The sequence below is a fragment of the Rhincodon typus genome, chromosome 41, assembly GCF_021869965.1.
Source record: "Rhincodon typus isolate 14 chromosome 41, sRhiTyp1.1, whole genome shotgun sequence".
Classification (NCBI taxonomy): Eukaryota; Metazoa; Chordata; class Chondrichthyes; order Orectolobiformes; family Rhincodontidae; genus Rhincodon; species Rhincodon typus.
In genome coordinates, this window is record NC_063372.1 from 12,084,597 (window position 1) to 12,101,932 (window position 17,336).

Consider the following 17,336-nt stretch of genomic DNA (forward strand, 5'->3'; position numbering starts at 1 on the left):
ACTCCAGCTCCACACTGTATTGACTCTGACTCCAGCATCTGCAGTTCTTGCTATCTCCATATTGTATATCCTTGTTCGGGTAATGAATGGTATCCCTGCCACAAGCAGTCAATTTTTTCCCCAAAAACATACTTAATTCATAAAGTTTGTCAAAGTATATTACAACCATTTCCACTTGAAGAATTACAGAATTTATGCCAAAACCCAACTTGTCTCCATACCTCATGTTCCAATCTTGGGTCTCTTAATGCAGTTGTAACAGTCTTAATATTTACAACACACATTCCATGTCAGGTATACAACCTGAGGGCAAAGCATTTCAAATTGAATATTTTATAAGCAGAAATAGGGCCAGGGTGTTTCTACACACCACTCTGAGGTATTTCACATACTTTCAATACCAACACGAAAGATGTTGTGAAACTTGAAAGGGTTCAGAAAAGATTTACAAGGATGTTGCCAGGGTTGGAGGGTTTGATTTATAGGGAGAGGCTGAATAGGCTGGAGCTATTTTCCCTGGAGCGTCGGAGGCTGAGGGGGTGGCCTTATAGAGGTTTGTAAAATCATTAGAGGCATGGATAGGGTCAATAGCCAAGGTCTTTTCCCTAGGGTAGGGGAGTCCAAAACTAGAGGGGCATAGATGTAAGGTGAGAGGGGAAAGATTTAAAAGGGACCTGAGGGGCAACTTTTTCACACAGAGAGGGGTGCGTATATGGAATGAGCTGCCAGAAGAAGAGGTGGAGGCTGGTACAATTATAACATGTAAAAGGCGTCTGGATGGGTCTATGAATAGGAAGAGTTTAGAGAGATATGGCCAAATGGTGGCAAATGGAACTAGATTAATTTGGGATTTCGGGTCAGCACGGACGGGTTGGACTGAAGCGTCTGTTTCCATGCTTTACATCTCTATGATGGAAAGACTGTTGATGTTCACAATGACCACTCCTGTCAGGCACACATGAAAACCCTTAGTAACAGGAGGGTGTGGTTCTACCCACACTTCCTAGGACCTCATTTCAGTCACTACTCTTTATGGTAAGCCTTGACTTATGCAAGCTTTTGGATTTTCACATATTTGGTCGGGTGATTGGGGTGGTAAACATATCCTGTCCACATCTAATGTGCATCAAAACACAAGTGATTTCAGCAAGACTCAGTGGATTATCATTGAGAATGAGGATCACTCGCTACAAAATGTCCCCCATTCCTCCATACACTGCCTATAGATAAGGCACAAGTCAGAAGTGTGATAGAATATTCACCACTTGCCTGGATGGGGGCAGCTCTCAATAACACTTAGGAAGGGAAGGACACTCAATGGGGAATCATAGACATGACTAACCCAAGCTTTTGCACCCTGTGGTGTAGGCCATTGCAGCTGCAGTACACTGCTGTGCTTCCACATTATCAAATTCAAGTGCTCAGTAGAAATTGTCACAGCAATCATCCTCTATGTTTCTCCTCCACAGAGCATCTGAAGGTGCTATCAGATTGCAACCTTTACACCTACCTGAATACGGACACAGCAACATTGAATGGAGTCAATGATGCTACCAATTTCACTGCAGTTAAAGTAAGTGACTTGTGTTTCAAAAGGGAATGATAACCTTATGCAGCATGGTTCCTGCAGAGTATTAAAGGTACACAGGCTCAGGTAAAATTTATTCCCCATAACATCCTGCAAACCTCCAAAGTAAATATGGAAATGAAGTGTGCAAATGCTGCCCCCCCTGTTATCCTGCAAGATGAGGAACTAAGTAAAGCGAAGATGACATTTTGTTTCTTGAAATGGATTTGCCTGGGGTTTCCAGTTTGTATGAAGGGTGTCCGGACTGAATGTGGTGTGTTTGGCATGTATATGGACTGTTTCAGATATATCCAAGGTATCTGTGATATCTGCAGGTGTCTAGCTGTTTCGGTTAACATGGATGTTTTTTATTCAGACTGTTGTGCAGGTAGGATTTGTTCAGGGTGACAATGGAATCTGGTGGATATCACCAGACCAGCACCACAATTCTCACCAAGATGGCAGCTAATTGCCTATGCCCAGTGAAGCCCTGCACCCGAAACAGTCAGCATTAAATACCATTAAATTTACTGCTTCTCCTGGTACTCAAATATGCCTTGAGCACTGTTGTTCTTTGTCTTTTATTTTTAGAAAATCTAATAAAATTGTTATGTTTTATTGTGAGGGAATTGAATGCAAAAGCAGGCAAGTTATGCTTCAGTTATACAGGACACTGGTGAGACTGCATCTAGAATACTGTGTAAGGTACTGGCCACTTTATTTAAGGAAATATGTTAATGCATTAGAGACAGTTCAGAGAAGGTTTACCAGACTGATACCTGGAATGGGGGAGAGGTTTAAGAGGAAAGGTTGGATAGGCTAGATGGGATGTGGAGAGGATGTTTCCTCTTAAGGGAGAATTCAGAACAAGGTTAGGGGGGAATTATTGTTTAAAAATAAGGGTTTGCCCATTTAGGACCGAGATGAGGAGACTGTTTTTCTCACAAAGGGTGGTGAATCTTTGAACTCTCTTCCTGAAAAGATCCTCAAATATTTTAAAGGCAGAGATAGATAGATTCTTGATAACGACAGGGGTGGGGTGAAAGGTTATCAGGGGGTAGGGAGCAATGTAGAGTTGAAGTGTAATCGGATCTTATTGAATGGTAGAGCAGGCTTGACAGGGCCGAATGGCCTACTGCTGCTCTTGGTCTGTATGTTTGTATGTTGTACTTAATGTTTCCACTGGCGGGTGAAACTAGAACAAGGGGGCATAGCGTCAAAATGAGAAGGAGCAGATTTAGGACTGAGTCAAGGAGTAACATCTTCACCCAAAGGGTTGTGAATCTGTGGAATTCCCTGCCCAGTGAAGCAGTTGAGGCTACCTTGTTGAATGTTTTTAAGGCAAAGATTTTTGAGTGAAGGAATTAAGGGTTATGGTGAGCGGGCGGGTAAGTGGAGCTGAGTCCACGAAAAGATCAGCCATGATATTATTGAATGGCACAGCAAGTTCAAAGGGGCCGAATGGCCTACTGCTGCTTCTGATCTGTATGTTTGTATGTTGTACCTTATGTATGCAGCGTAGGGTGGCATCGTAACAGTGTGGAGCTTTGAGGGCATGAACCCGCATCTCACCTCTATACAGGAACATAAATTATTGCTTTAAAGAGACGAGAGACGAAAGACAAACCAGTTGCACAAACTGCTTGATCTGCACAAACACTGGTGTACTGAGAAACCTGAATGTATTCAATACACTCACCTCACAAATGTCATGCAATCAAAGCGTACACTTTGAGATAGATTAGCTTCATAATTGAGTGTCAGGGCATGGTCCAGTAGTTAGCAATCTCATCTCCGGTCTGAAAATTGTTGGTTCAAGTGACATTGCAGAAACCTGAGCAGTCAATCACAGCTGACAGTGCCAATGCAACAAAATAGGAGCACTGCTCTGTTCAAGGTGCTGTCTTTCAGATGAGCGGTTAAACTGAAGCCCTGACCGACCCTTCTGGTGGGCAAAGAAGATCCCATGGCCACTATCGGAAGCAGAGAAATTCTGGTACTCTGGCCGATATTTATCCTTCAACTGACATCTTGAAAGCACAACATCTTATCATTGTTCGCTGTTTCTGATACATTGCTGTGTGCAAGTTGATTATTGCTTTTGCCTTTTGTAACTACAAAATGCACTTAAAAATGACTTAATTGGCCGCAAGATGCTTTGGAACGTCCTGACAATGTAAAAGGCGCAATTTAATTGCAAGCTCTTTCTGCTTTTGATTATGTGAATATCCTTCTAAATTGTAAAGTGGGATCCTAAAAGAGACGCATGAACACATCCTAAAACATACCCAAGATTGTATACTTAAAATGCAATGATTTCATTGCACTGTGCACATGTGTGCATGTAACTTTTCAACAATAAAAAAAAATCAATAAACATGTGTGGTCTGATGCATTGTGTCATCCTGAACATAGAGTTCGCAATTATCTCCTGAATTTGAATTGCTGCAATGAGCCGTGGGAAAATTTTCACCTACCTGCTGCACAGACTAGATAGGGAGAAGTTGTACCCACTCGTAAAAGGAACAAGAGAAGACGGTGTAGATTTAAAGTGATATGCAAACTCACCCAGCGAGTAGTTAGGAATGCACTGCCTGGAAATGTGGTGGAGGCAGGTTCAATTGAGGCATTAAAGAGGGACATTGGATGGTTATTGGGATAGAAGTGGGGTGCAAGGGTATGGGGTAAAAGCAGGAGAGTGGCACTAGGTAAGATGCTTGTTTGAAGAGGCAGGGCAGACCAGATGGGCCAAATGGTCCCCTTCTATGTTGTACATTTCTGTGATTCCTTTGGCATTTGGCACAATTTCTTGAAATCTTTCTGCATTCTTAGCAACTGGCGAGGCCAAATTGATATTATTACTATAGTTGATTCTGATCACACCAAGTGACATTTGGCCACGTTACTGGAGAAAGCGTTGAGCTCTGACCAAGTTGTTTCCCTGAGCTAAAATGAAGTGATCATCCACAGTTACTGCATTGGATGTCTGACTACTTGTATTGCAGACTGCCATGGAGGTCATCGGATTCAGTAATACTGAAGTGGACTCCATTATGGAGACTGTTGCAGTCGTACTTAAACTTGGCAACATCACGCTGAAGTCAGAACATCAGACAACTGGCATGGAACGTTGCTACATTGACGATACTAAAGGTAAGGATCCCAAGGCTGAAATTGGTTCAATTATGAGGATAGGTTGTGTAGGTTTTGCCTGTTTTCTCTAGACTGATTTGATTGAGGTGTTTAAGATCATCGAAAGATTCAATAGTATCAATAAAGTGAAACTATCTTCTCTGATGAGGTAAGAATTCAGAACAAGTGGCAGAACCTTTAAATTAAAGCCAAGCCATTCAATATGATGTCAGGGAGCACCTCTACACATAATAAAAACTGAAAGAATTGCAGATACTGTAAATCAGAAACAAAAACAGAAATTGCTGGAAAAGCCCAGCAGGTCTGGCAGCATCTGTGGAGAGAAAGGGTCTCTGTTCTGAGGAAGGGTCACTTGACCCGAAACGTTAACTCTGATTTCTCTCCAAAGATGCTGCCAGACCTGCTGAGCTTTTCCAGCAATTTCTGTTTTTGTTACCTCTTCACATAAAATGGGCAAGAGTACGGCAGATGGAATGTAAAGTGGCAACGTCTGAGGTTATCCTGTTTGGAAGGAGGAATGGAGATGTAGAGTATTTCCTAAATAGGGAGAGATTAGGAAGTGTCAATGTTCAAAGGGGCCTGAGAATCCATGCTCAGAAGTCGAAAGCTAGCATGCAGGTGCGGCAAGCAATTCAGAAAGGCAACCGGTATGTTGGGCTTCATTGCAAGAGTACAGGAGTAAAAATGTCTTACTTTAGTCGTACAGAGCTTTGGTGAGACTGCGTCTCCTTATCTGAGGGAAGGTATACTGTCCACAGAGGGAGCACAGCAAAGGGACACTGACCCTTGGGATGGTAGGAGGGATCGAGGAGACTGGGCCTGTAATTCTCTGGAGTTTAGAAGAATAGGAGGGGATCACAATGAAATTTATAAAATTCTGTCAGGGCTCAGTGGGGGGGAGATGCAGGAAAGAGGCTCCTCCCCACCCTGGGCTAGGGACAGAGGGGTCTAGAACCAGAGGACATAGTCTCACAGTAAGGATTGAGCTGAGGTGGAATATCTTCTCTGAGAGGATGGTGAGTTTTTGGAATTCTCCACACAGAGGGTAGTGGAAGTTCCATCATTGAGCAGTCTCAAGGCAGATCAATAGATTTCTAGATACTGACAACATCAAGGGATGCAGGGATAGTCAGGAAGATGGTGTTGAGGGACGTGATCAACAATGATCTAGAATGGCAGAGCAGGCTTGAGGGGCTGAATAACCTCCAACTGCTCCTATGTTCAAATAAAAGGTAGTGGAAATTTGGAACTCTCTATCTCCAAAAGCTGTTAAGGCTGGAGTTTAATTGAAAATATGAAAACTGAGATACAGATCAGACATGGCTTCCTCCTTTTCCTATGTTCCTAAGGATATGGAGCCAAGTCTTTGAGTTGCTGTTTCATCTGGTGGTTTTTGGGTAAGTACTGTAAGGTCATGCTATTGGGACAGGAACAGCAATAATCTTGCAGCAGTCTAATCTAGGACAAGGCAACAATACACCTTGGTACCACACAATCTAATTGCTGTATCTTGCCTTCATAGTCAATATTTTTGAAGCTTATTTTCCACTCTGTCTTTGCTCTCCCCCACCCAGAACCTTCTGAGGGTAGATAGCAAATCATGGAGCCTGCTGGGGGAAACCTGGCTCTGATGTCCCCACGACAATCACTTGTAGGAAAGATGCACATACATTGACACAGAGAGAGATCTGTCAGCTAATGTCTGCATGTGTCTTACATTCTGACAGTTGAAGCATTCAGTTTAAAAGTCTTGCCATTTGTTTTTCTGCGCAGTACTGGATGAAATCTGCAGTTTGATTGGTCTCAATGAATCCATTTTCAATCAAGCGCTGTGCTCACGCACTGTGGAAGCCAAAGGCGATAAAGTGATGACAACATTATCTATTGCTCAGGTGAGGTATTATGTTTGAAAGAAATCTAAAGAGTGATCAGTACCTGGGAGTGAGTGAGTGATGTAGAGCCATGGTTGTTACTGTTAATGTAATGCTTCCTTAATGGTTGGGGGTTGGATAGTTCAGTTGGCTGGAAGGCTGGTTGTGATGCAGTGTGCTACCAACAGTGTGAGTTCAATTCCTGCACTGGCTGAGATTACTATGAAGGCCCTTCCTTCTCCACCTCTCCTCTTGTCTGAGGCATGATGACCCTCAGATTAGACTCACCACCAGTCATCTCTCTCTAATGAGAGAGCAGTCCTCTGGGACTAGGGTAACTTTACCTTTACCTGTTACTGTAAGGAGGAACTGGGCAGAAACAGCTTTCAGTTCGAACCTTTATAAGCACAGAAGACATTTTCACCCACTGAACTGGACTGGATACAAAGCCAAGTTCCAGAGCTGAAAGGTCCAGTGTCTCATCCAGGGCATATTGTGTTTCTCTCTCCCATCTGTAAGTCATAAAGAATTCAAAGGATTTTACAGTGTTATTTTGTTTTTAACTTGTGTGCACAGTTCTTGAACTAGTTCTCAATTTTTAACAGGATGAATAACATGCAACAACCTCATTATAAAGATGTGTTTTTTTTTGCACAGGGTTACTACGCACGTGATGCTTTGGCTAAAAACCTTTATGACCGCTTGTTTAACTGGCTGGTGAACCGAATTAATGAAAGTATCCAGGTAATTGGACACAGTAGGGATCCTGTGTTCATCATACTGGGGCTCATTTGGACAAATGTCAGTCCTGTATTACTGGATCCCTGCAGTTATTCGTTGCTATGATCGTATTATTGAGAGATTCGATAGAACACAGTGGGAAAATTGAGTCAAATTATCCAGGTCAGGAATTATACAAGAGGATTTAACAATGTGTTAGCAGTTCCCTAACTGGTTCGGAGAGTACTGTGTACTGCTGAGGCTTACAACGAAGAAGTTCTGCCGGGTTCAGTCTCCTCTCTAGAATGGGACAGTTGGCCTCATTGCTGCTGGCAAAACTCAGAGGGTGTACTCATCACTAATCTGCAGCAAAGTGCATTTGTATTGAGACTCCAATTGAGGATAATATTGGGTTGACTATGATGCCCCTCACAGTCAAATAGCTGTCATAAAGTCATACGGCATGGAAAGAGGCCCTTTGGCCCAACGTGTCTGCACTGGCCATCAGGCTCCCAGCACTTGGCCCTTGGTCTGGTGTGTTCGGGCATTTCAAGTGTTCATCTAAATACTTCTTCAATGTTGTGATGGTTCCCACCTCTCCCACCCTCACAGGCGATGAGTTCTAGATTCCCACACCCTCTGGGTGAACAAGTTCTTCCTTAAATCCCTTCTAAACCTGCTGCCCCTTACCTTAAATCTATGCCTCTTGGTTATTGGCCCCTCTATGAAGGGGAAAAGTTTCTCCCAACTATGCCCCTCAGAACTGTGTCCACCTCAATCAGGTGGCCCCTCAGCCTTCTCTGCTTGAAGGAAAACAATCCCAGCTTATCCAGCTCTCTTCATCACTGAATCTATCTAGCCCAGGCAACAGCCCAGGGTGAATCTCCTCTGCACCCTCCCCAGTACAATCACATCCTTCCTATAGTGTGGCGACCAAAACTGCACACAATACAGTGGCCTAACTAATGTTATATACAGCTCCGTCATAACTGTCCTGGTCTTATATTTGATGCCTTGACTATTAATGGCAAGTATCTCATATGCCTTCTTAACCACATTATCTACCTGTCCTGCTGCCTTCAAGAATCTATGGACATGCACAGCAATGTCCCTCTGAGGCTCTGTACTTTCTAGGGTCCTACCATCACGTAATCCTTTGTGTTGTTAGTGCTCCTGAAATGCATCACTTCATACTTTCCAGGATTAAATTCTATTTACCACATTGTTGATGCTCATGTTATTCTCAAACTTACAGATCATACTGCCTATATTCATATCTAAATCATTAACACACACAATAAATGGTAAGGGCCCCAGCACAAAACCTTGTGGGACGCCACTGGACTCAGGCTTCCAGTCACCAAAATACCCTTCCAATATCACCCTCTGCCTCCTGCCACTCAACCATTTTTGGATCCAATGTGCCAAACTGACCTGGATGCCATGGGCAGTTACCTTCTTGACCAGTCTTCCATGTGGCATTTTGTCAAAAGCCTTACTGAAGTCCATGTAGATTACATCCACAGCACTACCCTCATTCACACATCTAGTCACCTTCTCAAAATATTCAATCAAATTTGTTCCACCTGATCTCCCCCTTGCCTCTCCAGGTGGAGGCTAATTCTGTCCCTCAGGATCTTTTCCAACAGTTTTCCTCCCACAGATGTTAGACTCACTGGTCTGTTGTTTCCTAGTTTATCCCTACCACTCTTCTTGAATCATTCACATCTGAATGATAGCCATTTGTTCCAGGTTCTGGAGTAATGTCAGTGGAATTTATTATTGTATGAGAGAGTGCCTTCAGAAGAGAAGGCGAGATTGGGAGTTGAGCACTGGAATGGAATAGGAGAGATTATTAAGATGTCTCACATTCTTCAGGAGTTGACGGTGTAGTGGTAATATCACTGGCTTAGAAATCCCAAGATCCAGTCTCTGGGGACATGGGGTTCAAATCCTACCATGGTAGCTGCTGGAAATTTAACATTATGTTAATAAACCTGGACTATAAAGTTAACCTCAGCAAGTGTAGCCATAAATCTATCATTAATTGTGGTAAAAACCTCTCTGCTTCACTAATTTCCATTTTAAGGAAGGAAGTCTGCCATCCTTACCTGGTCTGGCCTAAGTATGACTGTGGACCCAGAGCAATGTGGTCGACTCTTCTATGCTCTCTGAAATGGCCAAGTGAGCCACTCAGTTCCAGGACAGTTAGGGATGGGCAACAAATGCTGGCCTTGACAGTGACACCTACATCCCATGAAAAAATAAAGAGACAAAACAAACAGGGTTATGAAAAATGAGATTAATTAGAATCATTTCCATTCAAGGTGAAAGGCAAGGTCCAGAAGAAAGTGATGGGAGTGCTGGATATATATGGATTTGAGATTTTGGAGGTGAGTTTGCATTTTTCCTGTCGAACAATTCCAGAGCAAGGCAGCAATACAGAATGCCAGGGAGATCTGACATGATGGACAGCACTGTTGGTGGGAACTGGGCTGATAACAGCAAATACTACACAGTATTTACAGCCCTGTAGCCCCGATATAGGATTCCAGGAGCCCCAGCACCTTCTGGAGAGATTATTAAAAAAAAAGTCATTGTTTGTTTTCCCCCATTTATTTGAGTTGGCCCGGTATGAAAACTTTGAGTGAATTTTATTTCTGCTCCTGAAAATGTTGAAGGTTCATGTTGATGTTTTTTGGTGGCTCCAGGCTCTACTAATTTCTGATCGGAGTGGTGTTCCTTTGCTGTTAGCTTGATACATTGATTGATTTTGTTGTGATCTATTTTTGATCCGTGAGATTTTTCTCTCTTCAGAATTCCTCCACACTTGGAGGAGCAGAGACTAACCATCTCTCAGCCAGTATGAATGGTTAATGACATGCAATTGCCTGTTTGTTTTCAAACCCACCCCATGTTTTCAGGGAATTGCTTCGGTTCTCTCATGTGCCTTCTTTACTCGTGAGTCTGAGAGCGTTTTCACCTCCACGCTGCGCAGTTTGGGGTTCAAAAACCTCACCATGGGGTCTTGAAAATCTAGGCTGATGCTCCCAGGAGGAGCTGCATTGTCGGAGGTGAAAGCTTTCAAATGTGTTGCCTTCCCCGCCAATTGGATGTAAATGATCCCACAGCCATTATTAGAGGAAGAATCCCCAGTGTCCCATCATAGAATCCCTATAGTGTGGAAGCAGGCCATTTGGCCCATCGAGTCCACACTGACCCTCTGAAGAGCATCCCACCCAGACTCATCCCTGTCCAACAGCTAACCTACACATCCCTGGGCACTACGGGCAATTTAGCATGGCCAGTCCTCCTAACCTGCACCTCTTTGGACTGTGGAAGGAAACCCACGTAGACACGGGGAGAATGTGCAAACTCCAGCAGACAGTTGCCCGAGGGTGGAATCGAACCTGGGTCGCTGGCGCTATGAGGCAGCAGTGCTAACCACTGTGCTACCATACAATCCCGAGCCAATATTTATTCCTCAGTTGATACAAATGCTCCAGTCATTATCACACTGCTGTTTGTTGGAGCTTGCTGTGCACAAATTGGCTGCCATGTTTCCTACAATGACAACAATCAACACCGACTCAAAGTGTTTTGGGATGGCTTGTGGTTGTGAAAGGTGCTGTAGAAATGCAAGTTCTTTATCCGATGAGCTTCATACACTGTTTCAAACCTCCCCCATATGTCTTCTCTTAGGACAATAGTTTTGAGCAGTTTGTGATAAACTACTGTAATGAGAAGCTGCAGCAGATCTTTATTGAATTGACATTAAAAGAGGAGCAGGAAGAGTACATACGAGAGGTAAGCTATCCCTTAATTCCCTTTACGTACACAATAAATATTCATTAAGATGGGAAGACCAGGACCTACTCTGCACGGTGCTTGATTCTTATTCTGAAAACAACAAATGCTGCAGATCGCAGCGGGTCAGACAGCATCCAACAGCATTTGTTGTTTTCAGTTCAAGTTCCAGCATCTGTAGTAATTTGCTCCTACTTTGATTCTTATTCTGTTTTTCAGGGGATCGAATGGACGCAGATTGAATACTTTGACAATGCCATCATCTGTGACCTGATCGAAAATGTACTTTTTCAAATTTTCACTCCTTTAGTTGTTATTTTTGTATTCCCGCACACCGTGGATGAGTATGTATGTGAGCAATGTATATTCTTTTGTCAATTAATTATTTTAATGAGCAAACTGCAACGTTCCTCCCAAGCCAGTTGGTAAATACAAATACCTTGAACACAATCTCCCTGTTTTAACAAGTTGTACAAATGAGAAAAGTCTTAGATCCAGTGATTGGTCACTGCTGAATTAGCAGCCTCAATGGCCTTTCTTGAAAAGTGAGGGCAGGACTGAGTCCGGCTATGACTACACATGTATATGTAGAATTCTACAGTATCAAAACAGGCCATTCAGCCCATCGGGTCCACACCAACCCTCTGAAGAGTATCCCACCCAGACCCATCCTGTAGCCCTGCATTCCCCATGGCTAACCCACCTACAGGTAATTTAGCCTGGCCAATCCACCTAACCTGCACACCTTTGGACTGTGGGAGGAAACCGGAGCACCCCCACACAGACACGGGGAGAATGTGCAAACTCCACACAGACAGTTGCCCAAGGGTGGAATCAAACCCAGGACCCTGAGGCAGCAGTGCTAACCACTGAGCTGTTGTGCCACTCACCCTTTTCCTTAAAGTATAAGAAAGCATCTGGAGCTCATGAAACTGTAGCCAAGCACATACCAATGGTCCAAGAGGAGGTGTGATTAGAAATTAGGGCTAGGGTCAGGAAAAGGAACCAAATAACACAAAGAAGATAATGCTGGCCTTTCAAATGAGCTGAGATATTGCTTGTTGTTTCGCAGGGTAAGAAAGGCATTCTGGCAATGTTGGATGAAGAATGTCTCCGGCCAGGTCTCATCACTGAATTTACTTTCCTCAAGAAATTAAACCAGGTCTTTTCTGGCCATCAGCATTTCGAGAGCAAGGAGACGATGAATTCCAAGTTCATCACTGACACAACACTGACTGACAGCTGCTTCCGTGTGCAACACTACGCAGGAAAGGTGAGCACTTTGCTCCACGCAGTATTATTCGCCACCGCTTGGAATTTCTGATGCATTGCCTCTCAACCACTCAAGAGGGCAGACAGAATCTTAAGATAACATCCCAATTGAAAGATGCCCCTTTCAACAATGCAGCGCTCCCTTCAGCGCTGACCCTCCGACAGCGCCCCGCTCCCTCGGCACTGACCCTCTAACAGAGCTCACTCCCTTGATCCTACATTGAAATGTCAGCCTGAGGTTTGTGTTTACATCATTGAAACCACAATCCTCGTACATGGATGTGAAAGTGCTAGCTGCTCAACCAGGAAACTGCCTGACTTCCGCTTGGCACCTTCCAGTGCACCATCTGCAATCTGTGGAGCTGTTCATACTCACAAACAAACTTGCCACCACTCTGTTGTTACACCATGTTGTTGTGCCAAAACACTACCTATCCTGGACCAGCATCAGCTCAGCACCAAAATTTAGAATTGGCATCACATTTCCAGGAAGGATCTTCAAAGCTGGAGCCACTGTCTGGCTCAGTGGATTTGTTTTTGATTCTGTGTAATCCTGATGTGTGCAGACTCTCCAATATATGAATTGCTCCGAGCCAGGATCACACCCGGTGTAATTTCCAACCTTTCCACTGGACCAAATCTTACTTGGGTAATCTGCAAAAGAGTGAGTGACAACTGAGAAACTGCACTCGACAGCAGTGAGCAATCTCAGGAGAGGGGAGCCAGAGGAAAATGTCTAAATTCATTTTCATTCTTCTTCTTCCAGGTGACATACAATGTTACGGAGTTCATAGACAAGAACAATGACCTCTTGTACCGTGACCTGTCCAAGGCTATGTGGCAGGCCAAACACAAGCTCATCAAGTCCCTTTTCTCTGAAGGGAACACAAGTAAGACATTGCTGAAGAGGCCACCCACTGCTGGCTTCCAGTTCAAGGCCTCTGTAAGGGTCCTCATGAAGAATCTTCTGGCTAAGAACCCAAACTACATCAGGTAGGACTCTTCCCACATTATCCCTTGGTTGAGGGGTTGTCCATTTAGAAATCAAGCAATTGATTTGGTGATATTTCTGAAGATCACGGCAGTCACAGGGGGAGACTCACTAGTCATGGGTTTGTTGCAGTCAGTCTGTCCTCTAAACATTCACTGGATGCCAGTTAAAGTGTTGCTGTTCTGTCTGCCTCAGCTCCACTGAGCTTGGAGGAGGCTGGAAGAACTGTTCAGATGCTCATTTCACTGGCTTTGTTTAAAATTAGAGACAGAAACACAGCTGTAAAGAAAAACGCTTTCTGCTTGTGTCTCCATCTTTAACAAAGTTTTTATTGATCAAAACAAGCTGCTGCAGGCCTCTGCGTATGGAAAATTTTTTATTCTCAGGATGTAGGTACAACTTGCAGGGCTGGCATTTTACTGCCCATCCTCTAGTTGCCCTGCGATAATGGTGGTAAGGTCACCACCTTGAACAGCTATAGAGGCTTGATTCAACTGGGTGACTTACCAGCATCACTTCAGGAGGGCAATCAAGAGTTAGGTACATTGGCATGGGGCTGAAGACTGGACCAGGAGAGTGGGTGCCCTTCCCTGCAGGGTATGTGAACAGCATGCGCCAAGTCTACTTGCACCATCTTGGCATTAGTTCTCTTGAAATGGTTAACCAAATGTCACCCTACCCTGTGCTAACCCCCCACAGATGCATCAAACCCAACGACACCAAGTCCCCAAACAAGTTTGTGGATCAGCTGGTGCAGTCACAGGTCCGGTACCTGGGCCTGATGGAGAATGTGCGGGTGCGAAGGGCAGGCTATGCGTATCGACACCCCTACAAGCCCTGCCTACAGCGGTACAAGATGCTTTGCAAACAGACATGGCCAAATTGGAAGGGAAATGACTGGTAAGGACAGCTTCCTCAGAACCGCTGCGTGCAGGCTAATGAAGTAGAGGTGCCGGTGTTGGACTGGGGTGGACAAAGTCAGAAGTCAAATGACATCAGGGTATGGTCCAACAGGTTTATTTAAAATCACCAGCTTTTGGAGCAGATTTTAAATAAACCTGTTGGACTATAACCTGGTGTCGTGTGACTTCTAACTTCATACTAAAGAATGCGAAACATGTGCCCCCAATATCTTAATGAGTGGGTGCAGTACCCGGGATAGGGCAGAGGGTCCAAGGATGATGCGCGTACTAAATTGATAGGACAGTCTGGGTGCTACCATTGGCCTCAGTGTCCCTGAGGTTGACAAGTTGCTGCCAAGTGCTTGTAAGTGGAGGGTAATGTTGATGCTCTGATCTGTTTAATGCCTGGCACCTCGCACTCGAATCACATGGAAACAACCTCTGCTTGGGTGAAGAAATAAGCAGCTGCCGGTCTCTGTGCCAGTCCAGCCTGGCAACTGGCTGTACCTTTCAGGAGGAAGACCCAGGCCCCAATTCCACTGAGAATTTGGCAATCAGAGTCCACAATGTATTTGCTTACTGGTCTCAAATCAAGTTAAAAATTAGATACAAATGAAAACACAAAGTGCCAGAGAAAGGACCAACAGCATCTGTGTAGAGAGAAACAGTTAACATTTCAAGTCCAGTGACCCTTCTTCAGAACTTCAGATAAAGTAGCCATACTGTCATCCCCTGCTTACCAGCATTTCTATGCTCTGGTCTTTTTTTAAAGTGATGGTGTGAGAGCCCTTTTGACAGAGTTAAATATACCCCCAGAGGAATACGCATTTGGACGGACAAAGATCTTTATCAAAAATCCACGAACAGTGAGTATTTGACAATTAAGACAATTACCACATGATTCCAAATGTTTCAGAAGAACTGTTGCTGCTGTGACTGTGGAAGAGTGGTCTCGAAGCTCTCCCTGAGGACGTGTCAGTACATGAACACTGGGCCTGGGGTAAACCTATGCAATTCTCTGCCACAGAAAGTAGTCAAGGCCAGAACGTTGAATGTTTTCAAGAAGGAGTTAGATATAGTTCCTTGGGAGCCAAAGGAATCGAAGGCTATGGGGGTGGGGAAGGAGTGGGGAATGAGGGAACAATCAACCGTGATTGATTGTATTGAATGGGGCACCAGGGCTCGAAGGGACAAATGGACTACTCCTGCTCCTGTTTTCTGTGGTTTTATCTGAAATGTTTGATGTTTGCCCCTTTGCTTTCATAAAAGGACATAATTGACAGGAGCAGAGTCTCAGTTTTATGAAACGTTTAATGAGATTATTGCAAGATTGTTGCTTCTCACTGAAACCCATTTTGATGATTTCTGCCTGTCTTTCAGCTCTTTGACCTGGAAGATCAACGACGCATTCAGATGGAATTCCTGGCTACCTTGATTCAGAAGACATACCGTGGCTGGAAATGCCGGACCCACTTCCTCTTGATGAAGAAAAGTCAGACTGTGATCTCAGCCTGGTTCAGGGGACAGAATGTAAGTCTGGGTCTCGCAGAGCCAGTGAGACAGACTGGATACTGAGATTTTCACATCCAAAGACCATCTCAGTGATTTGCCTTAATTTCAAGTCAAACAAGAGTCACCAAATTCAAGATGACAAAGATGTTTCCTCTTTCCCTCATTGTAGGTGACCTGAGAATGAATTTTGCGCAATACCAAAGTGTTACCCGAATTACTGAATCGTTCCTTCCATTTCAGGAGCAAGCATTCCCCAAATTAGACCTCCCACAGAAAAAGAGAGCACCACAATGTCACTAGAAAGGAACACCCGTGTGGCTAAGTCAAAAACATAACAAGAAAACCACTGAGGAAGCATCAAAAGTGGGCATTGTTCTTGTGAGAATTTTGATTGTTTTTTTTAATAAATCCGGAACAAAAAGCTGGTATCAGTAAAAGTGTACAAAAAACCCAACTCTTCCACAAACATCTCTTTAAGAAAAGAGGCCAGTCATTTTTATTTAGCCAGTCTGGGCCTATACACCACTTCAGCTCATGTGCTCATAGTTAACTCTGAATTGTCCTATGAGGCAGCTAAAGTAAAAGCTTCTCAAGGCAACAAGGGACAGTCAGTTAAAGGTAGCTTTGCAAATGACATTCCCATCCTGAGTTTAAAACAAAACCTACTGAGAATCACTGTTTGAGCCTCAAACATAAAGGATGGCTTTGTGATCACCATAATGGTGGCTGGTGATGTTTACTGCTTCAACAACTTCAGGGAATAAAATTGGTGTTGGATAAAAGGTACACCTATTGAAACCAAACTCAGCAAAAAGTTTCGTTGTTAACTCCATCTTTTTAATGCATAATTCCTCACAGCAACAAAAGAAATACAAAAGATTGAAGCAAGCCATCATCGTCCTTCAGGCCTGCACCAGAGGCTGGAAGGTGAGTACTGTTTGAGTTTCTGTGGGAGAGGACAAGTGTATCAAGGGACGGATGAAACATGTTAATGATGGCGTCCATATGCCACTGCTAGTTTGACTTGTGGGAGAGGGGGGCAGTGTAAGAGTGTTCTTTTCAGAGACTGCTTCCTCCATGACAGGAGTGAGAATGTTGGCAAAATTTTGGTTACATTCCCCCAATCCTGAGCCAGACATGGGAAGATTAATTCTAGCAAATCGACAAGTACGGAGGATGAGTTGAGTTGGTGCAGCACAGACCTGGGGGTCAAACCCAAGGTTCGCCAGTGGTGCATTTACCACTGGAGCCACTTTGAAGTGAGCTCCAGTCAATTTGTACAGTGCCTTGACTGACAACCACTCACAGGTAATGAGTCATACCCAGTAACCGTGACATTTACTGCGTGGCATCCAACTGGAAACTAACAGAGAAAGTCAACATGGAGTGTTTGTAAGAGATTAACAGATATCTCGGAGTACATTTAAAATCAATCCAGTCACAAAGGATTCCATGGCGACATGTCCTGTGAGATCCAGCTCGAGCAGTTTATTGTTTAACGTCTGAAGCTCAGAGATAACAGCTGTTACTTACTGTTTTCC

General features: G+C 44.0%; 3 protein-coding genes across 3 annotated transcripts in view; 1 reads left to right on the forward strand and 2 right to left on the reverse strand.

Moving 5' to 3' along the window:
- The window catches only part of timeless (timeless circadian clock), a 99,353-nt gene extending 99,127 nt beyond the window's left edge, over positions 1–226 (reverse strand). The window contains exon 1 of the mRNA XM_048618818.1: positions 222–226. Within this exon, the coding sequence (XP_048474775.1) occupies positions 222–226 (5 nt within the window). The remainder of the gene's footprint in view (positions 1–221) is intronic.
- LOC109925715 (unconventional myosin-Ib-like) overlaps positions 1–16,737 on the forward strand; it is a 186,940-nt gene extending 170,203 nt beyond the window's left edge. Inside the window, exons 9-21 of the mRNA XM_048618877.1 lie at positions 1,470–1,573; positions 4,573–4,720; positions 6,494–6,612; positions 7,249–7,335; positions 9,639–9,704; positions 11,014–11,118; positions 11,338–11,400; positions 12,191–12,391; positions 13,157–13,383; positions 14,081–14,281; positions 15,056–15,149; positions 15,664–15,813; positions 16,654–16,737. Of these exons, the coding sequence (XP_048474834.1) occupies positions 1,470–1,573; positions 4,573–4,720; positions 6,494–6,612; positions 7,249–7,335; positions 9,639–9,704; positions 11,014–11,118; positions 11,338–11,400; positions 12,191–12,391; positions 13,157–13,383; positions 14,081–14,281; positions 15,056–15,149; positions 15,664–15,813; positions 16,654–16,737 (1,649 nt within the window). The remainder of the gene's footprint in view (positions 1–1,469; positions 1,574–4,572; positions 4,721–6,493; positions 6,613–7,248; positions 7,336–9,638; positions 9,705–11,013; positions 11,119–11,337; positions 11,401–12,190; positions 12,392–13,156; positions 13,384–14,080; positions 14,282–15,055; positions 15,150–15,663; positions 15,814–16,653) is intronic.
- A 374-nt stretch (positions 16,738–17,111) lies between these two features.
- Positions 17,112–17,336, reverse strand: part of LOC125487419 (rho GTPase-activating protein 15-like) — a 2,768-nt gene continuing 2,543 nt past the window's right edge. The window contains exon 5 of the mRNA XM_048618878.1: positions 17,112–17,158. Within this exon, the coding sequence (XP_048474835.1) occupies positions 17,112–17,158 (47 nt within the window). The remainder of the gene's footprint in view (positions 17,159–17,336) is intronic.